The sequence below is a fragment of the Hyla sarda genome, chromosome 4 (assembly GCF_029499605.1).
Source record: "Hyla sarda isolate aHylSar1 chromosome 4, aHylSar1.hap1, whole genome shotgun sequence".
Taxonomy (NCBI): domain Eukaryota; kingdom Metazoa; phylum Chordata; class Amphibia; order Anura; family Hylidae; genus Hyla; species Hyla sarda.
In genome coordinates, this window is record NC_079192.1 from 66,368,950 (window position 1) to 66,388,833 (window position 19,884).

The 19,884-nt window shown below is 46.4% G+C and overlaps 1 protein-coding gene across 2 annotated transcripts in view; it reads left to right on the forward strand.

Annotated features, from left to right (window-relative positions):
• The first annotated feature begins 2,302 nt into the window (after positions 1–2,302).
• LOC130368055 (PH and SEC7 domain-containing protein 4-like) overlaps positions 2,303–19,884 on the forward strand; it is a 95,558-nt gene continuing 77,976 nt past the window's right edge. The window contains exon 1 of one of the 2 annotated variants that reach the window (XM_056571280.1): positions 2,303–2,653. Coding sequence is in view for 1 of the 2 variants with exons in the window: in XM_056571284.1 (XP_056427259.1) it covers positions 2,642–2,653 (12 nt within the window). In the remaining variant the exon portion in view is untranslated. The remainder of the gene's footprint in view (positions 2,654–19,884) is intronic. The other variant, XM_056571284.1, reaches the window with a different exon arrangement.

Consider the following 19,884-nt stretch of genomic DNA (forward strand, 5'->3'; position numbering starts at 1 on the left):
GGACATAGGTATATGGTACACTTATAGGATATAGGTATATGGTACACTGATTAGGACATAGGTATATGGTACACTTATAGGACATAGGTATATGGTACACTTATTATAAATAGGTATATGGTACACTTATAGGATATAGGTATATGGTACTCTGATTATAAATAGGTATATGGTACACTTATAGGACATAGGTATATGGTACACTGATTATAAATAGGTATATGGTACACATATAGGACATAGGTATTAGGTATATGGTACACTTATTATAAATAGGTATATAGTACACTTATAGGATATAGGTATATAGTACACTGATTATAAATAGGTATATGGTACACTTATTATAAATAGGTATATGGTACACTTATAGGACATAGGTATATGGTACACTTATTATAAATAGGTATATGGTACACTTATAGGACATAGGTATATGGTACACTGATTATAAATAGGTATATGGTACACTTATAGGACATAGGTATATGGTACACTTATAGGACATAGGTATATGATACACTGATTATAAATAGGTATATGGTACACTTATAGGACATAGGTATATGGTACACTTATAGGACATAGGTATATGGTACACTGATTATAAATAGGTATATGGTACACTTATAGGACATAGGTATATGGTACACTGATTATAAATAGGTATATGGTACACTTATAGGACATAGGTATATGGTACACTTATAGGACATAGGTATATGGTACACTTATTATAAATAGGTATATGGTACACTTATAGGACATAGGTATATGGTACACTTATAGGACATAGGTATATGGTACACTTATTATAAATAGGTATATGGTACACTTATAGGACATAGGTATATGGTACACTGATTATAAATAGGTATATGGTACACTTATAGGACATAGGTATATGGTACACTTATAGGACATAGGTATATGGTACACTGATTATAAATAGGTATATGGTACACTTATAGGACATAGGTATATGGTACACTGATTATAAATAGGTATATGGTACACTTATAGGACATAGGTATATGGTACACTGATTATAAATAGGTATATGGTACACTGATTATAAATAGGTATATGGTACACTGATTATAAATAGGTATATGGTACACTTATAGGACATAGGTATATGGTACACTTATTATAAATAGGTATATGGTACACTTATAGGACATAGGTATATGGTACACTTATAGGACATAGGTATATGGTACACTGATTATAAATAGGTATATGGTACACTTATAGGACATAGGTATATGGTACACTGATTATAAATAGGTATATGGTACACTGATTATAAATAGGTATATGGTACACTTATAGGACATAGGTATATGGTACACTTATTATAAATAGGTATATGGTACACTTAGAGGACATAGGTATATGGTACACTTATAGGACATAGGTATATGGTACACTTATAGGACATAGGTATATGGTACACTGATTATAAATAGGTATATGGTACACTTATAGGACATAGGTATATGGTACACTTATTATAAATAGGTATATGGTACACTGATTATAAATAGGTATATGGTACACTGATTATAAATAGGTATATGGTACACTTATAGGACATAGGTATATGGTACACTGATTATAAATAGGTATATGGTACACTTATTATAAATAGGTATATGGTACACTGATTATAAATAGGTATATGGTACACTTATAGGACATAGGTATATGGTACACTGATTATAAATAGGTATATGGTACACTGATTATAAATAGGTATATGGTACACTTATAGGTATATGGTACACTGATTATAAATAGGTATATGGTACACTTATAGGATATAGGTATATGGTACACTGATTATAAATAGGTATATGGTACACTGATTATAAATAGGTATATGGTACACTTATAGGACATAGGTATATGGTACACTGATTATAAATAGGTATATGGTACACATGATCTGTGGCAAGTACTCTGATGGTGCTTCTGGGGATATTTGTGTATGGTGCGCTGTTATAGGGCATATGCATATGGCAGACGTCTACAGGGGTACAGGCTGGCACCATGCTGATCTCCAGATGTTGAAGGCTATAGGGCACTGTTCCCCAACATGTGACTCAAAAGCTGCTGCAAAACTACAAGTCTCAGCATGTCCTGGGAGTTGAAGTTTCCCAACAGCCAGTGAGCCCCAGGTTGAAGACCACTGCTATAGGTAAGACTTGTCCGGGTTACCCATAGCAACCAATCAGCGCACAGCTTTCATTTTGAACGCTGCTTTGGTAAAATGAAAGCTGCACTGTGATTGGTTGTTCTGGGTAACACTAGATAGTGTCCGGGTGAGGTGAGAGGTGGCGCCCCCTCCTCCTCCCCCGCTGTCCCGTGGTGACCTCTGCGGCTCCGTCATTGCTCCTGTACTCAGCCCCCTGTAATGTGAGCCGCCGCCGCCGCCGCTCAGCACGTTATTTCCGGTAATGCACATTACTCAATCTGTACAACAAGGAAGAAGCGCTCAGCCAGTGTCCTCCGTGTACTAAGGAGGGCCTGACCCCGGGACCATTACATAACACAGATAACACAGCGCCCCCTCCGGAGGTGACAGGAGTGACCCGGCAACCTTCACTGCCCAGAACACACAGGAGGCTCTCCTCACATGTCTGCACAGGTAAGTCCTGGGGGCGTGCTGGGACTTGTAGTCATTGCCTGATACACCTGTTTTATATATACTGTCTATATATATATATATATATATATATATATATATATATATATATATATATATGCTGCCTGTGCACGGCTGCAGGAGATTACAATCTACTATTGCAGTGGTCTTCAACCTGCGGACCTCCAGATGTTGCCAAACTACAACTCCCAGCATGCCCGGACAGCCAACGGCTGTCCGGACATGCTGGGAGTTGTAGTTTTGCAACATCTGGAGGTCCGCGGGTTGAAGACCACTAACTATTGTATCACATCTTATAATATTTGTGTGTAGTTAGTTTGTGCCTTTGAGGATGAGTGTGTCTAGTTTTTGAGTATGCAGCCCAAATTGCATCAAGTGGTTTGCTGTGGTTCAGCATCACTGGTGTATAGTGCAGCATGCTGTTTTTTCTGCAGATCTTCTGCAGCTCATTTTGCTAGTGGTCGCAAAATAAGCTGCAGAAAATCTTCAGCAAAATACACAGCAAACTATGAATGTACCTTTTAGGGTCTGTTCACATGGGCGGATTACCTGCGGAATTTCAGCAGTTTATTTGCTGCGGAAAATCCGCAACTGATTTTTTTGCTACCATTGACTTCAAAGGGTCTAAAGGAAAATCTGCAAATCTGCCTCTACTGGGGATTTTCTGCTGATCCATTGTAGTCAATGGTAGCAAAATCCGCAGCAAGTAAACGTCTTAAATTCCTCAGGTAATCCACCCCTGTGAACAGACCCTTAGGCTGTGTTTTTGTTTTGATTGGTGAACTATTTCAAATATATAGGAGTTCACCAACTAATACAGAAAACACATGTTCAAATTGTAACAAAATTGCACAGTGTGAACACACCCACATCCTAAGATTCTGGAGTGCTAGGTTATCTTACACCAGTGGTTCTCAACCTGGGGTACAAGTACCCCCAGGGGTACTTAGCAGTTCTCCAGGGGTACTTGAAAACAAATCAGTAATGGCAGCCACTGATTACTTTGAAAATAATGGTCGGCTGACGTCTCTCCACCGAGGAACGGAGCAGGAGGACAGCAAAGGGGAAGCGCGGGCACTGGGCTGCTGTGGGCAGTAACTACCATCAGCTTTGTTGCTCCACTGCCCCTGCAGACCGGGGACCTACTGCTATGAGCCATAACAATAGGTCCCCAGACCAGAGGAACAAAAGAGCACCAAAGTGGGACAGAATGGGGGCCTACTACATATATATGGGGGCAGTTTGGGGGCCTACAGCTATATTTGGGGGTACAGTGGGGGCCTAACCACTTTATGGGGATGCAAAGCGGGTACTATTACTGTGTGTGACAATAAACATGGGGAGTTTGTAAATAGGTGGGTATTGTACTGCAGAAAGGAGCCTAAAATGTTTGTTAGGCTGGTTTTGTGGAGAAGTCTTGTATGGGAGAGGTGGAGGCGGTCTAGGCCAGATAGAGAAGAAAAGAAAACAACTCCGGTTAGAGAAGACGCCATCTGTAAATTGGGGGGGCTGGGGAGATAGGGAGAGGAACAGGGGGTCTGTTATAGAGGAAAGTAAAGCATATGAATTATACAGTAACCCCCCGACATGCGATGGCCCCGACATATGATCAAATCGATGTCAACATAGACATACAATGCTTTTATATGTCGGGGCCATCGCATTAACTGCTATGCGGCAGCGCAAAATGCTTAAGCTGCTGTCGGATAGCAGTTTAAGCATCCCCGACAGGTTCACTTACCTATCCCCGCTGCTCTGGGTCCACTTCGTGATCCTGCATCTTCTCCGGGGTCCGGGCCTCGCTTTCCGGCGTCGTTATTACATCGCTGCACACGCCGTCCCGGCCATCAACCAGAAAGCGAGGCCCGGACACCGGAGAAGATGCGGAAGAAGCCGGAGGATCCCAAAGAAGACGCCGGAGCAGAGGGACAGCATCGGGAGCCCCTGGAACAGCATCGGGAGCGGTGAGGACGCGGTCCAGAGCGGCGGGGACAGGTGAGTATAACTTCCTATACTTTACATTGCACGGATCCCTCAACATACGATGGATTCGACAAACGATGGGTCGTTTGGAACGAATTACCATCGTATGTTGAGGGACCACTGTACTATAATCATTACGAAATGTCTCTAATATGGGGGTACAATGTTTTTTGGGAAGGGGCTATCAAGGGGTACTCAGGCAAAAAAGGTTGTATTCCACTGTCGTACACACATCAGGCTGCAGTTAGTTTTTTAATTAAAGCACAAATCCTGCACGATCTTCAGCTCAGCGTGTGGAGACCCAGGCGACTGTACTATGCTCAGTTCTGTGCATGAGCGATCTTCTGGTGAACAAGACTCGTGCACAGAACTTTGCTAAGTGTAAGGCTAGGTTTTTGTACACCTAAAAATGCCACAACTTTTTCCTGCGTTTTGGCAGTTTTTCTGGCGTTTTTTCTGGCGTTTTCCCTGGTGTGTGGAAATAGCCAGTTTTGTACCCTGTGGCAGTTTTCTCACTGCCTTCAGGTACCACTCTGGGGGTCGGATGCTGAGCGCCCGGTCCACAGAGTGTAAGGAGATGAGGAGTGATGTACAGCATTACTACTCACCTCCCCCAGCCGTATAGTATACAGGGGGGCATAGTGTACACGTGTATACTATACAGGAGCCGGGAATCCTGTCACCAGACTGACAGGACTCTCTGCTCCTATAGCCCTGTTGGGCGGTATACAGAATATACAGCTATCTATAGATAGCTGTATATAGTGTATACAGAACATGAGATCCCCTTACCTCCCTCGCTCCCTGTCCCTGCTGGGTCCGTGTAGCTCTGCCCCCTAGTGGTGATGTCATTAGGGGGCAGAGCAGCAGACGAGAGCCAGGCTTTCTAAGGGTATAAGGCTCTGTTCACATTTTAAGTTTTGTATAATGTGAACAGAACCTTCTGCCAGTGTCTTCCCAGACAGGGAGACTCCAGCTGTTGCTAAACTACAACTCCCAGCATGCCCAGACAGCCAAAGGCTGTCTGGGCATGCTGGGAGTTGCAGTTTTGCAACAATTGGAGGCTCTCTGTTTAAGAAGACATTGCATTATGGGCGCTCTCCCCAGCGGAGAGAGCAAAAAATGTCCTAACCCATTTTTTGTGTTTCTTTTTCTTCTTTCAGTTCCGTGTATGCGGCGTATTTGGTGGATGACGACAATTAACTAGATTTTTTTTTCTTTTAATAAAATGGCTAACAAGAGCTGTGGGGGAACGTTTTTTAAAATAAAATAATTTTTCTTTTTTTTTAATAAAATTTTTAGCCTTAGTAGTGGAAGCCGTCTTATTGATGGAATGCGTTACTAAGCCGGGGCTTAGTGTTAGCCCCAAAAACGGCTAGAGCTAAACCCCCCCCAATTATTACCCCCGTACCCACCGCCATAGGTGTGACGGGAAGAGCCGGTACCAACAGGCCCAAAAAAATGGCGCTCCTGGGCCTAGGCGGTAACAGGCTGGCAATATTTAGGCTGGGGAGAGCCAGTAACAATGGTCCTCACCCACCCTGGTAACGTCAAGCTGTTGCTGCTTGGTTGGTATCTGGCTGAGAATGAAAATATAGGGAACCCTATGCGTTTTTTTTTTTTTAATTATTATTAATTATTTAATTAAAACATTTTTTTTTTTTTTTTGGGGGGGAAGCATAGGATTCCCTGTATTTTTATTCTATGCCAGATACCAACCAAGCTGCAACAGCCTGACGTTACCAGGGTGGGCGAGGACGATTGTTACTGGCTCTCCCCAGCCTAAATAACTCCAGCCTGTTACCACCTAGGCCCAAAGAGCACCATTTTTTGACGCTTCGGGTCTGTTGGTGCCGGCTCTTCCCGACACCCCTGTGGCGGTGGGTACCGGGGTAATAATTGGGGGTTAGCGCTGGCTGTTTTTGGGGCTAACGCTAAGCCCCGGCTTAGTAATGGATTCCATCAATAAGACAGCTTCCACTACTAAGCCTGAAAATTCAATTTAAAAGAAAACCGACACATTGGAAACATTTTTTATTTTAAAAAAAAACACTCCCCCCCACAGCCCTCGTTAACCATTCTATTAAAAGAAAATAAATCTAGTTCATCGCCGTAATCCCCTGAATCTGCCGCAATCCTCTGCATACACAGGTCTGAATCGAGAAGAAAAAAGAAACACAAAAAATGGGTTTGGACATTTTTTTGCACGCTCCGCTGGGGAGAGCGCCCAAAATGCAATGTCTTCCCAAACAGAGAGGCTCCGATTGTTGCAAAACTACAACTCCTAGCATGCCCAGTAGGGATCGACCGATTATCGGTATGGCCGATATTATCGGCCGATAATCATGATTTTGGACATTATCGGTATCGGCAATTACCTTGCCGATAAGCCGATAATGCCCCGCACCGCACCGCGAACTCCCAAAGCAAGGGGAGAGAAGCGGGTGGCGGCAGCGGCGGCCTATGGCACCGCAAAAGCGACTGCAGTGCATTGATTTAAAGCGCCCGCTTTAAATTAATGATCTGCAGCGGTGTCGCGGGGGGGATAAATAGCCGCTAACTTATACCGGAATATCGGTATAAGTTATCGGCTATCGGCCCTAACCTCCACCGATTATCGGTATCGGCCCTAAAAAAAACGATATCGGTCGATCCCTAATGCCCAGACAGCCTTTGGCTGTCTGGGCATTCTGGGAGTTGTAGTTTAGCAACAGCTAGAGCCTCCCTGTCTGGGAAGACACTGACAGAAGGGTCTGTTCACTTTATACAAAACGTACAATGTGAATAGAGCCTCATACTTACCTCTCTGCCTCCCGTCTGTAGCTCTGCACGCAATTATGTCATCACTAAGGGGCGGAGCTACATAGACCCGACAGGGAGCAAGGAAGGTAAGGGGATCTTATCTTCTCTATACAGATATCTATAGATAGCTGTATATTCAGTATACCGCCCAAAGGGTTAACCTACATTGTCCAGCAGTGTAAGTTAACTCTTTCCTTGCTGGGCTGGTGCATAGCGCACAGCTCAGCAAGGGGTTAAGTGAGCCAGCAATGTATATACTGTATACACATTGCAGGCTCACTGTAAGTTTTTGCTGGGCAGTAGATATACGACGTATATCTACTGCTCAGCATCAGCTGTTCTCCCGTCTCTGTAGCCCTGAAATTCATATCAGGACGATCGCAGCAGGTGTCTGGAGTGACACTTGCTGCGATCTGTCCCTTACAGCAGGTACTACTGCTCCCAACATGGAGCACACTCTGCTCCATGCAGGGAGTTGTAGTACCTGTACTAATAGACAGATCGGAGCGTTTCGATCTGTATTAATGCAGGTACTACAACTCCCAGCATGGAGCAGATTGTGCTCCATGTTGGGAGCAGTAGTACCTGCAGCTAAGGACAGATCACAGCAGATGTCACTACTGACACCCGCTGTGATCGTCCTGTATAATGTATAGATGCGGATGGCACGGCCCCTCTGCACTGTAGTATATACACCTATTCACATTTCCCACAGAGAGTTGTGATTGGCTGGAACCATGTGGCCAATCACAGCTCTCTGCGGGAAATATGAATCAGTGATGTGAATAACTTCACATCACAGAACATAGTGCAGGATTGCGGAGAAGCCGCTGTGCCGCCCACATCTATACATTATATAGAAGGATCAGAAGTAACACCTGGACGATCTGTCTATTAGTACTGGTACTACTACTCCCATCATGGAACAGTCTGTTCCATGCTGGGAGTAGTAGTACTAATTAAAAAATATAAAAAAATTAAAAGTGAAAAGAGGTTAAAAAACACACACACACACACACTTTATTAAACATATTATTTATATTACTAATAAAAAGTTTAACAAAATTAATTTTAAAAAATAATTATCTTTATACCTACATTTAAAAATTTATGAAAATTTGGTTATAAAAAAGATTTTTTATTTTTTTGAATGGTACCCTACAAAATTTTATTTAAAAAGGTATCTCCATCACTTTTTTGGATCGCTAAAGTCCAAAGAAGAATAGAAACCGCCGGCAAAAAGTTAACACACACATGGCGTTTTTTTCACTCCCATAGACTTCTACGGGAGGAAAACACCAAGATTTTCCGGGAAAAAACGGCAAAGTCTAAACAAGAGGTCGTTTTGAACCTGTTAGGGACGGAGGGCGTATGGATACGCCATTGCGCCCTGATACTTAAGGATGGAGGGCGTACCTGTACACCCTCCGTATTTGCGATCACCGCGGTGAGGTGAGGAGCATGGGCCCGCTTACCCGGACCGGCAAAGGCGGCATCGGCGACAGCAGGAGGAGTGCGGCCGGAAAGTGCGGCGTGGAGGAGGCTGCAGTGAAGATCGCAGTAAGCGATCTTCACTGTGGCCTTCTAAAAGCTGCAAAACTACAACTCCCAGCATGTTCACACAGACAAAGGCAAAAATCCTTGCATGGCCCTATATACACATATATAAAATGATGTGTGTGCATGTATGAGAGATTGTGTGTGTGTGTGTGTGTGTGTGACAGATGCAGCGCCAGCCCTACAATGGGTACTTTTATTTATTTTTTTGGGTGAGGGCGTCAGCATTTTACTGTTGGACCCAGGCAGCACAATGTCTTGGTCTGGCCCTGCATACCAAGACTGGATAACACCGCCATACCAGAAGTAAAAGATACCACATACCAAGACTGGATAACACCGCCATACCATAACTAAGCAATACCACCATACCAAGACTGGATTACACCGCCATACCATAACTAAGCAATACCACATACCAAGACTGGATTACACCGCCATACCAGAATAGAGCAATACCACCATACCAAGACTGGATAAGCCCACCATACTAGATCGGAGCAATACCCCCATTCCAAGACTGGATAACACCACAATACCAGAATAGAGCGATACCCCTATACCAAGACTGGATAACACCGCCATACCATGACTGAACAATACCACCATACCAAGACTGGATAACACCACAATACCAGAATAGAGCGATACCCCTATACCAAGACTGGATAATACCGCCATACCATGAATGAACAATACCACCATACAAGCTATCATTCTGCATATGGTACGTTTACACATGCATATTTTACAGTCTGTTTTGCTGCTGATTTTCCTGTTCATTGAAATGAAAGGGCAGCAAATCAGCTAAATATCCAGCAAACTATCCAGCAAACTATCCAGCAAACTATCCAGCAAACGATCCAGCAAACTATGTCTTCACATGGGCGGATTTGTTTTCAAACTTATACCGTGTTTCCTGTGGAGAGCACGGTACGAGTCTGAAAACAAATCTGCTCATGTGAACGCAGCCTAAGGGACAGTTCACACTGTGTATTTTCTGCTGCAGATTTTGCTGCCTATTGAATTCGATTCAACTGATCCCAAGGCTGAGCCTCATATTTCTACAGAAGCTGCAGAGTCATAGGGGAACTGCAAAATGCAAGTACTACAACTCCCAGTGTGTTCTGTCTGTGCCCCCCCCCCCCCCCCCCAAGGCTCAAGGTTGGAGGAGGCACAGGCTGAACAGACAGACAACAATCGGACTTGTAGTACTGTCATTGAACAATCCTCCTCCTTAATGTTCTCCTTAGTCTGCTGCTCTGCCATCCCCCCCCTCCCCCTCCTTATCAGACACTGTGTGGGTTAATCTCCTCCCTCACTATTGGGGAGATTTATCAAAACCCATCCAGAGGAAAAGTTGCTGAGTTGCCCATAGCAACCAATCAGATTGCTTCTTTAATTTTTTTTGAAGAGGCCTCTGAAGAAGCAATCTGATTGGTTGCTATGGGCAACTCAGCAACTTTTCCTCTGAACAGGTTTTGATAAATGTCTCCATACTGTGCTGAGCTCTGTGCAGACAGATGATTGGCCTGTGTGTGAGGGAGAAGTCTCCACCAATTGGTGCTGGGCGGTATACCGATATGAACCGAATAGCGTTTTTTTTTTTTCTCCCACGGTATGGATTTTTGCCCATACAGCTATACAGGTCGGGCCCCACCCTCCGGAAGAATTGTAGACCCCAGCGCGGCGCCCTCACTTGTCCCGGTGGGCTTCTCTGGCACGATTTCGAGAGCGGAATCGGTCCACAGAAGCTAATCCATTTACTGTGTCCCCCCCCCCCCCCCCCCCCCCGCTGCGCCTGTCAGCCAGTGTCACCGCGAGCAAGATCAATCCCCACCACTAGCGGGATCCATGTGCCCACTAGCGGTGTCACAAGAATGCCTCCCGCAAGCGGAATCGCTACCATCACCGCAAGCGGGGTCCCTGTACCCACTAGCGGTGTCAAATGTGCCCCCTGCGAGTGCGATCGCTACCATCACCGCTAGCGGGGTCCCTGTGCCCACTAGCGGTGTCAAATGTGCCCCCCGCGAGCACTACCATCACTGCAAGCGGGGTCCCTGTGCCCACTAGCGGTGTCACAAGAATGCCGAGCGCGGCTCTGTTCCCCGTACCTGTCAGCTCTCAGGGTATGGGAACAGATTTAAAAGCCTCGCGCGCGGCTAACGTGGTACTGCGCAGGCGGGGCACTACACAAATAGCGTAGGGCTAATATAGGCAGCGCTAGGAGCCTAGAGTTAGTCCTACGCTATATGTGTAGTACTGCGCATGCGCAGTACTACGTTAGCTGCGCACGAGGCTTTTAAATCTGTTCCTGTACCCTGAGAGCTGACAGGGACGGGGAACAGAGCCGCGCTCGGCATTCTTGTGACACTGCTAGTGGGCACAGGGAACCCGCTAGCGGGGATTGTAGCGATCGCGCTCGCGGGGGGCACATTTGACACCGCTAGTGGGCACAGGGACCCCGCTCGTGGGGTGGGGAGGGGGGTGGCGGGGTTGGGGGACAGGCGGTAATACAGTGATACCGCGATAATAAAAAAAAAAAAATACTGTGATATTAATTTTAGGCCATACCGCCCAGCACTACCACCAATCACTGCTCAGCTGGCAAACGTCTCCACCAATCACAGCTCAGCTGGCAAGGTGAGTGGGCGGGTTAGCACAAAAAGTGTGTAGGTTGCAAATTTTCACTTAAACAAGCCTTGTGCAAATAAATGTATGTCACTTTTCTATGTCATGCCATTATATATTGTCCCCTGAGTATTAGACTTAAGCTAAGTTTCCACTTGTTTTTTTTCTGCCAGTTTTTGGATATCTGCCACTGCAGTTTTTGAGCCAGAGTCAGAAGTGGATCCATAAGGGAGGAGAAGTGTAAGTCCTTCCTTTATATGTCCTATTCCTTTTGAACACATTTCTGGCTTTGGATCAAAAATTGCAGTGGCCGTATTCCAAAAACTGCCAGAAAAAAAACCATGTGGAAACTTAGCCTTAGTAATCATGCAATAAAACACATTAAGGGTGCGTTCACACAGCCGTCTGTCCCCATTTTTTTATCCCCGTTTTGGTTCCGTTTTTGCAGGCTGTAAACGGATTAAAAAACGGTTTAAAAAAAAATCCCATTCATGTCAATGGGATTTTTTTACAATCCGTTTGCATCCGTTTGCAACCATCTGCACTCATTAACTTTTTTTTACAGCAGAAAAAACGGCACATGCAGTATTTTTTCTTCCGTGAAAAAACGGACATCATATTTTTAACATTGAAGTCTATGGCAAACGGATGAACCTTTTTTTATGTCATCCGTTTGCCCCGGTTTATACTAACCGTTATTTCTTCTGAGCATGCTTAGAAGAGGTGAAATCAGCAGACTCCTGCAGTGTTGTGGGACTACTACTACTCCCATCATGGAACAGACTTGTTTCCATGATGGGAGTAGTAGTTCCCTGTCTGCGGGTGGCTGGGGAGATTACATTAGTGCTTGTACTACAACCCCCATCATGGAACAGAGTGTTCCTTGATAGGGATTGTAGTACAGGGGCTGAGGGATTTATTGCATCGGGTCTCTCTTCTGACACCCGATGCGATCAGAAGTTATTAAGCAGGGGAGCGGGCGGCATGGTCCGCAACCCTGCGATGTATCAGTGTGTTTTTACTTTCATTTTACTTTCGTTTTTACCGGGGAGCCCTGAATGGCCGGTACTGAGGAGCCATTCAGGGCTCCCAGCGGGGGATTTGAAAATGAACATGGTGAGTAGCGGGGGGGGGGGGGGGGGGGGCATATCTATATTAAAAGCGCTGTGGGGGGGCAAGATATATAGCACTGCAGTGGGGGGGGGCAGACATATAGCCTATATATCTAGCCCCCCAGCGCATTTTTAATATGCCCCCTGCAGTGCATTAATAAAGATGACCCCGCCAGCGCATTATATACCCCCGCCAGCACATGTATAATATGCCACCGCAGCGCTATATGTGAAAAGCATTCTAGCAGCAGCATCGACCTGCCCAATGATGCTGATACAGTACTTTTCATACATAGCGCTGCAGTGGCATATGTATATAGATGCGCTGTGGGGGCCAGATAACGCTATATGTCCAGCGCATCTATATACATATATCCCAGCAGCGCTATGTATGAAAAGTATTGTATCTGCATCATCGGGCTGGCCGGCTATATCTATAGATATAGATATATGCGCTGCAGGGGGCACATTATAAATGCACTGGGGGGCTAGATATATAGGCTATATGTCTGCCCCTCCCCTGCAGCTCTATATATCTTGCCCCCACAGCGCTTTTAAGATAGATATGGCCCCCTGCTACTCACAATGTTCATTTTAAACACCCAGTGGAGAGCCCTGAATGGCTCCTCAGTACTGGCCATTCAAATGAAAGTAAAAACACACGATACATCGCAGAGGAGCGAGCTTGCCGCCCACTCCCCTGCTTAATAACTTCTGATCGTATCGGGTGTCAGAAGTGAGACCAGGTGCGATCAATCCCTCAGCGCCTGTACTACAACCCCCATCATGGAACAGACTAAGTTCCATGATGGGGGTATTAGTACAAGCACTAATGTAGTCTCCCCAGCCACCCGCAGACTCCCGCAGCCAGGGAATTACTACTCCCATCATGGAAACAAGTCTTTTCCATGATGGGAGTAGTAGTAGTCCTGGCTGCAGGAGTCTGTAGATGGCTGACTTTTCATACCAAGGGATGAAAAACTGATGCAAAAGGATGCCACAGAATGTCATCCGTTTGCCTCAGTTTGCATCCGTTAGTAGTGTGGTCCGTTTAGGGGAGAAAAACGGGACGGAAGTAAATGGCCGTGTGAACGATATGATAAAAAAAAAATTGTTTATTATTAAACAAATATCTGAAAATGTAAGATTTTCTGAGGTTGTAGAACAGTGATGTCATCTCTGTGGAGAGGCTGGAGGGCGCTGTATCTTCAAATGTTGTCAGATTGGATCACAGAGATGTCTTCTCTATGGAGAGGCTGGAAAGCGCTGTATCCGATGTGCCGGCTGCTGCTAATCTACTACACTGAGGTCTCCTCACCAGATGAGTCTTCAGGAGAGTCTCAGATGTTATAGATGTTATTGGGGAACTACATAGAAAGCAGAAAAATAAAGACATATTTAGTATTTGAGCAATAGTAGAAGAGTATGAGAAGAGGAGATCATTGAAGTAAAGTTCTTACCTCTAGAGAGTCCCCCAATAGATGTTATTGATGTTCCTGGAGAAATAGAATATTATCTTCTCCTCTTCCATATCCAGGTCATATCGGCCATTACACAAGATCCATCGGCATCGTATGCGAATTTCACCCTCTTTGGCTCAGGATCAGACATTTCAATATCCTCAGGGAATTGTCTCCCCTCCACCTCCATGTCCTCCGGCTGTGATGTTGAAGCCGGGGTTGATCTAGGAGCCAAAGCGGGTGCAGATCTTTTGGCCGGTGTCGGCTGGAATAGAAGAGCCGGTCTGGTGGTGTTCTGGGTCACCTGGTCATACTTCCGCTTTGCTATACGCTTTCCACTACTCGCCATCACTGCTGTGATACAACTCCCTCAACAAAGTCAGGGCGGCAGCCGTTTTTGTTAGCCCCAAGATTCTATAGAGTTATGACGTCACATGTGTGACATCAGTGGGCGTGGCCACAGCACACACAGATATTATCATCCTTAGTATCATGTGTATCTGCACTGGGCTTAGTATCTACATTATACACATTATACATGGTGACATTATAGGATGGGCTTTTTTAATCCAATTGCTATATTAATACAGAACTACAGAAGATTTCATGTTGTGTAGAAAAATACCAGTTACTTATACCGTATCTAAGCCAAACAGGCCGACAACCATGTACGTGTGGCTGTGAGATATATATAACTCAATGGGGGAGATTCATCACTTCCCATGTAGAGGAAGAGTGGTGCAGTTGCCCATAGCAACCAGTCAGATCACTTCTTTCCTAGTAATCTGATTGGTTGCCATGGGCAACTGCACCACTCTTCCTCTACACAGGTTGTGATAAATCTCCCCTAATGCATGAGTGTGTACATATGTGTTTATGTGTCTATGTTCCAGCATAACTTCAAATGGCTGAAATATTTTTATGAAACTTGATCACATGTTACTTAGGCCAAATAAAAATATAGTAGACTTAAAGGGGTTCTCCACCCCTAGACATCTTATCCCCTAGAGATCAGATCAGAGATGGGCAATTGAAATGGCATGGGGGGATCGGAGGGGGGGATCAGAGGGGGGCAATTGAAAGGGCACGGTGGGGATCAGAGGGGGGCAATTGAAATGGCAAAAGGGTATTAAAATGTCATGGGGGGGGGGGTTCAAAGGGGAGGATTAAAATTACATTTTGTCCCCCGTCCTGTTGCTCGTCCTGTGCTATTTTAGTTGATCCCCCCATCCCCCTGCCATATGTACCACTCTCTCTACACAGGTTTTGATAAATCTCCCCCATAGTTTTATATTAATTGTTGTAAATATAAAATATTTGAGGTTGTGTAAACTTTTTTTTGTGGAGCAAATACTTTCACTCGTTCATACTTTCCCCATTCAAGTAATTTTTATTCCATTTTCAAGAAAATCAAAAACAAAAATATATCAAATATAACAAAAAAATATAAGCAAATAAGTCTCATGTTACATTCACATAGGTGATAAAACATATTTTTAACAACTTCTTTATTGTAGTTATAGTAAAGATTAAATTAATAACTCCACTAGTATACCAGAGTTTCCTAACCAGGGTGGCTCCAGCTGTTGCAAAACTACAACTCCCAGCAATGCAGGGATTTGTGGTCTTACAACAGCTGGAGGCACCCGGGTTTGGAAACACTGTAGTGTACACTGGAATGTATATACTCTCCAATGGCAGAATATGTTTGTGGGATGATGCGTCCCAATGTCTGACCCTCCAGACACCAGGCTGTGTGGCACAGCCATAACTGGAGGGAGCTTTATATAAAGCTGTTTATTTCAGGTACCACTGCTGCGCCGATCAGCTGATCCACGAGGATATCTGTGGCTGGCACTGTGAGGGAGATCGTGTGGCTGGCACTGTGAGGGAGATCGTGTGGCTGGCACTGTGAGGGAGATCGTGTGGCTGGCACTGTGAGGGAGATCGTGTGGCTGGCACTGTGAGGGAGATCGTGTGGCTGGCACTGTGAGGGAGATCGTGTGGCTGGCACTGTGAGGGAGATCGTGTGGCTGGCACTGTGAGGGAGATCGTGTGGCTGGCACTGTGAGGGAGATCGTGTGGCTGGCACTGTGAGGGAGATCGTGTGGCTGGCACTGTGAGGGAGATCGTGTGGCTGGCACTGTGAGGGAGATCGTGTGGCTGGCACTGTGAGGGAGATCGTGTGGCTGGCACTGTGAGGGAGATCGTGTGGCTGGCACTGTGAGGGAGATCGTGTGGCTGGCACTGTGAGGGAGATCGTGTGGCTGGCACTGTGAGGGAGATCGTGTGGCTGGCACTGTGAGGGAGATCGTGTGGCTGGCACTGTGAGGGAGATCGTGTGGCTGGCACTGTGAGGGAGATCGTGTGGCTGGCACTGTGAGGGAGATCGTGTGGCTGGCACTGTGAGGGAGATCGTGTGGCTGGCACTGTGAGGGAGATCGTGTGGCTGGCACTGTGAGGGAGATCGTGTGGCTGGCACTGTGAGGGAGATCGTGTGGCTGGCACTGTGAGGGAGATCGTGTGGCTGGCACTGTGAGGGAGATCGTGTGGCTGGCACTGTGAGGGAGATCGTGTGGCTGGCACTGTGAGGGAGATCGTGTGGCTGGCACTGTGAGGGAGATCGTGTGGCTGGCACTGTGAGGGAGATCGTGTGGCTGGCACTGTGAGGGAGATCGTGTGGCTGGCACTGTGAGGGAGATCGTGTGGCTGGCACTGTGAGGGAGATCGTGTGGCTGGCACTGTGAGGGAGATCGTGTGGCTGGCACTGTGAGGGAGATCGTGTGGCTGGCACTGTGAGGGAGATCGTGTGGCTGGCACTGTGAGGGAGATCGTGTGGCTGGCACTGTGAGGGAGATCGTGTGGCTGGCACTGTGAGGGAGATCGTGTGGCTGGCACTGTGAGGGAGATCGTGTGGCTGGCACTGTGAGGGAGATCGTGTGGCTGGCACTGTGAGGGAGATCGTGTGGCTGGCACTGTGAGGGAGATCGTGTGGCTGGCACTGTGAGGGAGATCGTGTGGCTGGCACTGTGAGGGAGATCGTGTGGCTGGCACTGTGAGGGAGATCGTGTGGCTGGCACTGTGAGGGAGATCGTGTGGCTGGCACTGTGAGGGAGATCGTGTGGCTGGCACTGTGAGGGAGATCGTGTGGCTGGCACTGTGAGGGAGATCGTGTGGCTGGCACTGTGAGGGAGATCGTGTGGCTGGCACTGTGAGGGAGATCGTGTGGCTGGCACTGTGAGGGAGATCGTGTGGCTGGCACTGTGAGGGAGATCGTGTGGCTGGCACTGTGAGGGAGATGTGGTGCTGGCACTGTGAGGGAGATGTGGTGCTGGCACTGTGAGGGAGATGTGGTGCTGGCACTGTGAGGGAGATGTGGTGCTGGCACTGTGAGGGAGATGTGGTGCTGGCACTGTGAGGGAGATGTGGTGCTGGCACTGTGAGGGAGATGTGGTGCTGGCACTGTGAGGGAGATGTGGTGCTGGCACTGTGAGGGAGATGTGGTGCTGGCACTGTGAGGGAGATCTGTGGCTGGCACTGTGAGGGAGATCTGTGGCAGTGATTAAGAGGAATATCTGTGGCTGGCACTTTGGAGGATTTATGTGGTAGGGCCGGCCCTACCATGGGACCCGGTGGGACCATTGGTTCCAGGCAGCACTATTGAGGGGCGGCACTTTGCTGCCCCATTTATTTTTTTTGTGCCTCCTAGGTTCAGGGTAAGGCCGGCCCTGCTGCTGCGCCGCCGCTGCACAATATTCTAAAGTGGCCGCAATGCAGGGGCATCCTCTCCGTTTAGAGGAAAGAAGGTTTCTACACCTGCACAGATGGGGGTTCTTTACTGTAAGAGCAGTGAGACTGTGGAATTCTCTCCCGGAGGAGGTGGTCATGGGGAACTCTGTAAAAGAGTTCAAAAGGGGTCTGGATGCATTTTTGGAGAATAATAACAAGTTATGTATGCTAGATTTATAGGGACAGAACATTGATCCAGGGATTTATTCTGATGCCATATTCTGAGTCTGGAAGGAATTTTCACCTCTAGTATGAGGGTTTTTTGCCTTCCTCTGGATCAACTCAGTAGGGACTCATTAGGGATATAGGTTAAACTTGGACTCTGGTCTTTTTTCAACCTTATGAACTATGTTACTATAATAGCGCAGTGAGCACTTTATAGAGCCAGTCTGCGGCCGGCCAACCTGGGTCTGACGAGGGACATCAAGCAAGTGACGTCCCTCCGCAGACCCGCGCAGGAGGGAGTCATGTGACGTCACTCATCAGGCCGCCACCGGAGAGGAGAAGCGCTGTGCAGGCCAGGTAAGTGTGTCGGGGTAGGGGGAACTATGCTACCTAATGTGGAGGTACTGCTATTTTATGTGGGAAAACTATTCTACCCAATGTAGGGAATCTATCCTACCTAATGTGGGGAAATTGCTGCCTACCTAGTGCTGCAGATTAGTGTGAGTTGCAGTGCAATTTTATGGCTTAGTACATTTTTTTTTTTTTTTTTTTTTGGGGGGGGGGGGGGGGGAATCGGGATCGGAAGAGCACAGCATTTCACTCTTGGACCCAGGCAGCACAATGTCTTGGGGCAGCCCCGCTCATACATACACACAGCTTCTCAATACACTAAGCCAGGGCTTCCCAACCTGTGATTGCAGGACTACAACTCCCATCATGATGTGAGGTGCAGTTTTGCACTAGCTTGGAGCCACAGGTTGGGGAACATTACACAAAACCAGTATTTCTCAACCAGGGTGCCTCCAGCTGTTGCAGAACTACAATTCCCTGCATGCCTGGACAGCCTTCAGCTGTCCGGACATGCTGGGAGTTGTAGTTTTGCAACAGCTGGGGGCACCCTGGTTGGGAAACGTTGCACTAAATCAAAGTATTATGTCCATAAAGAAGAGATTCATGTAAACACACAGCAGCCACAGGGTCAGTGCCCCATCTAAAGGTTATCAGGAATGATGGGAGTTGTAGTTTTGTGACAGCTACAGAACCCCAGATTGGCAGATCACTGATTTAGAGAGTGTGTCTCATTGTTATGACAGCTGGTTGGCAGTCATCCGATCGCTGTGGGTCTGGTGATCAGATGTTATTCCCTATGGGGTGGGCAGTCATGTCGTTCATGTAGTGCTCCTGTAATATAACATGCCGACCTGGTAATAGAAAAGTCACCCAGGGCAGATCAGGTCCATTCTGGTGTATAGAGGGGAGTATATGAGGGTCCTCCTTTTATAAAGTCTATATGCCTTAAAGGGGTACCCTAGAGGGGGGAAAAGGTTTTTAAATCAACTGGTGCCAGAAAGTTAAACAGATTTGTAAATTACTTCTATTTAAAAATGTTAATCATTCCAGTACTTATCAGCTGCTCTATGCTCCACGGGAAGTTGTGTAGTTCTTTTCAGTCTGACCACAGTGCTCTCTGCTGACACCTCTGCTGACTCAGCAGAAGAGGTTTGCTATGGGGATTTGCTCCTACTCTGGACAATTCCTCACACGGACAGAGGTGTCAGCAGAGAGCACTGTGGTCAGACTGGAAAGAACTAAACAACTTCCTCTGGGTCATACAGCAGATGATAAGTACTGGATGGGTTAAAGGGGCTATCCAGCATTTTTTTTTTTTCTAACAACTTTGCCCATTGAACATGATTTAAAAAAAATAACCTTT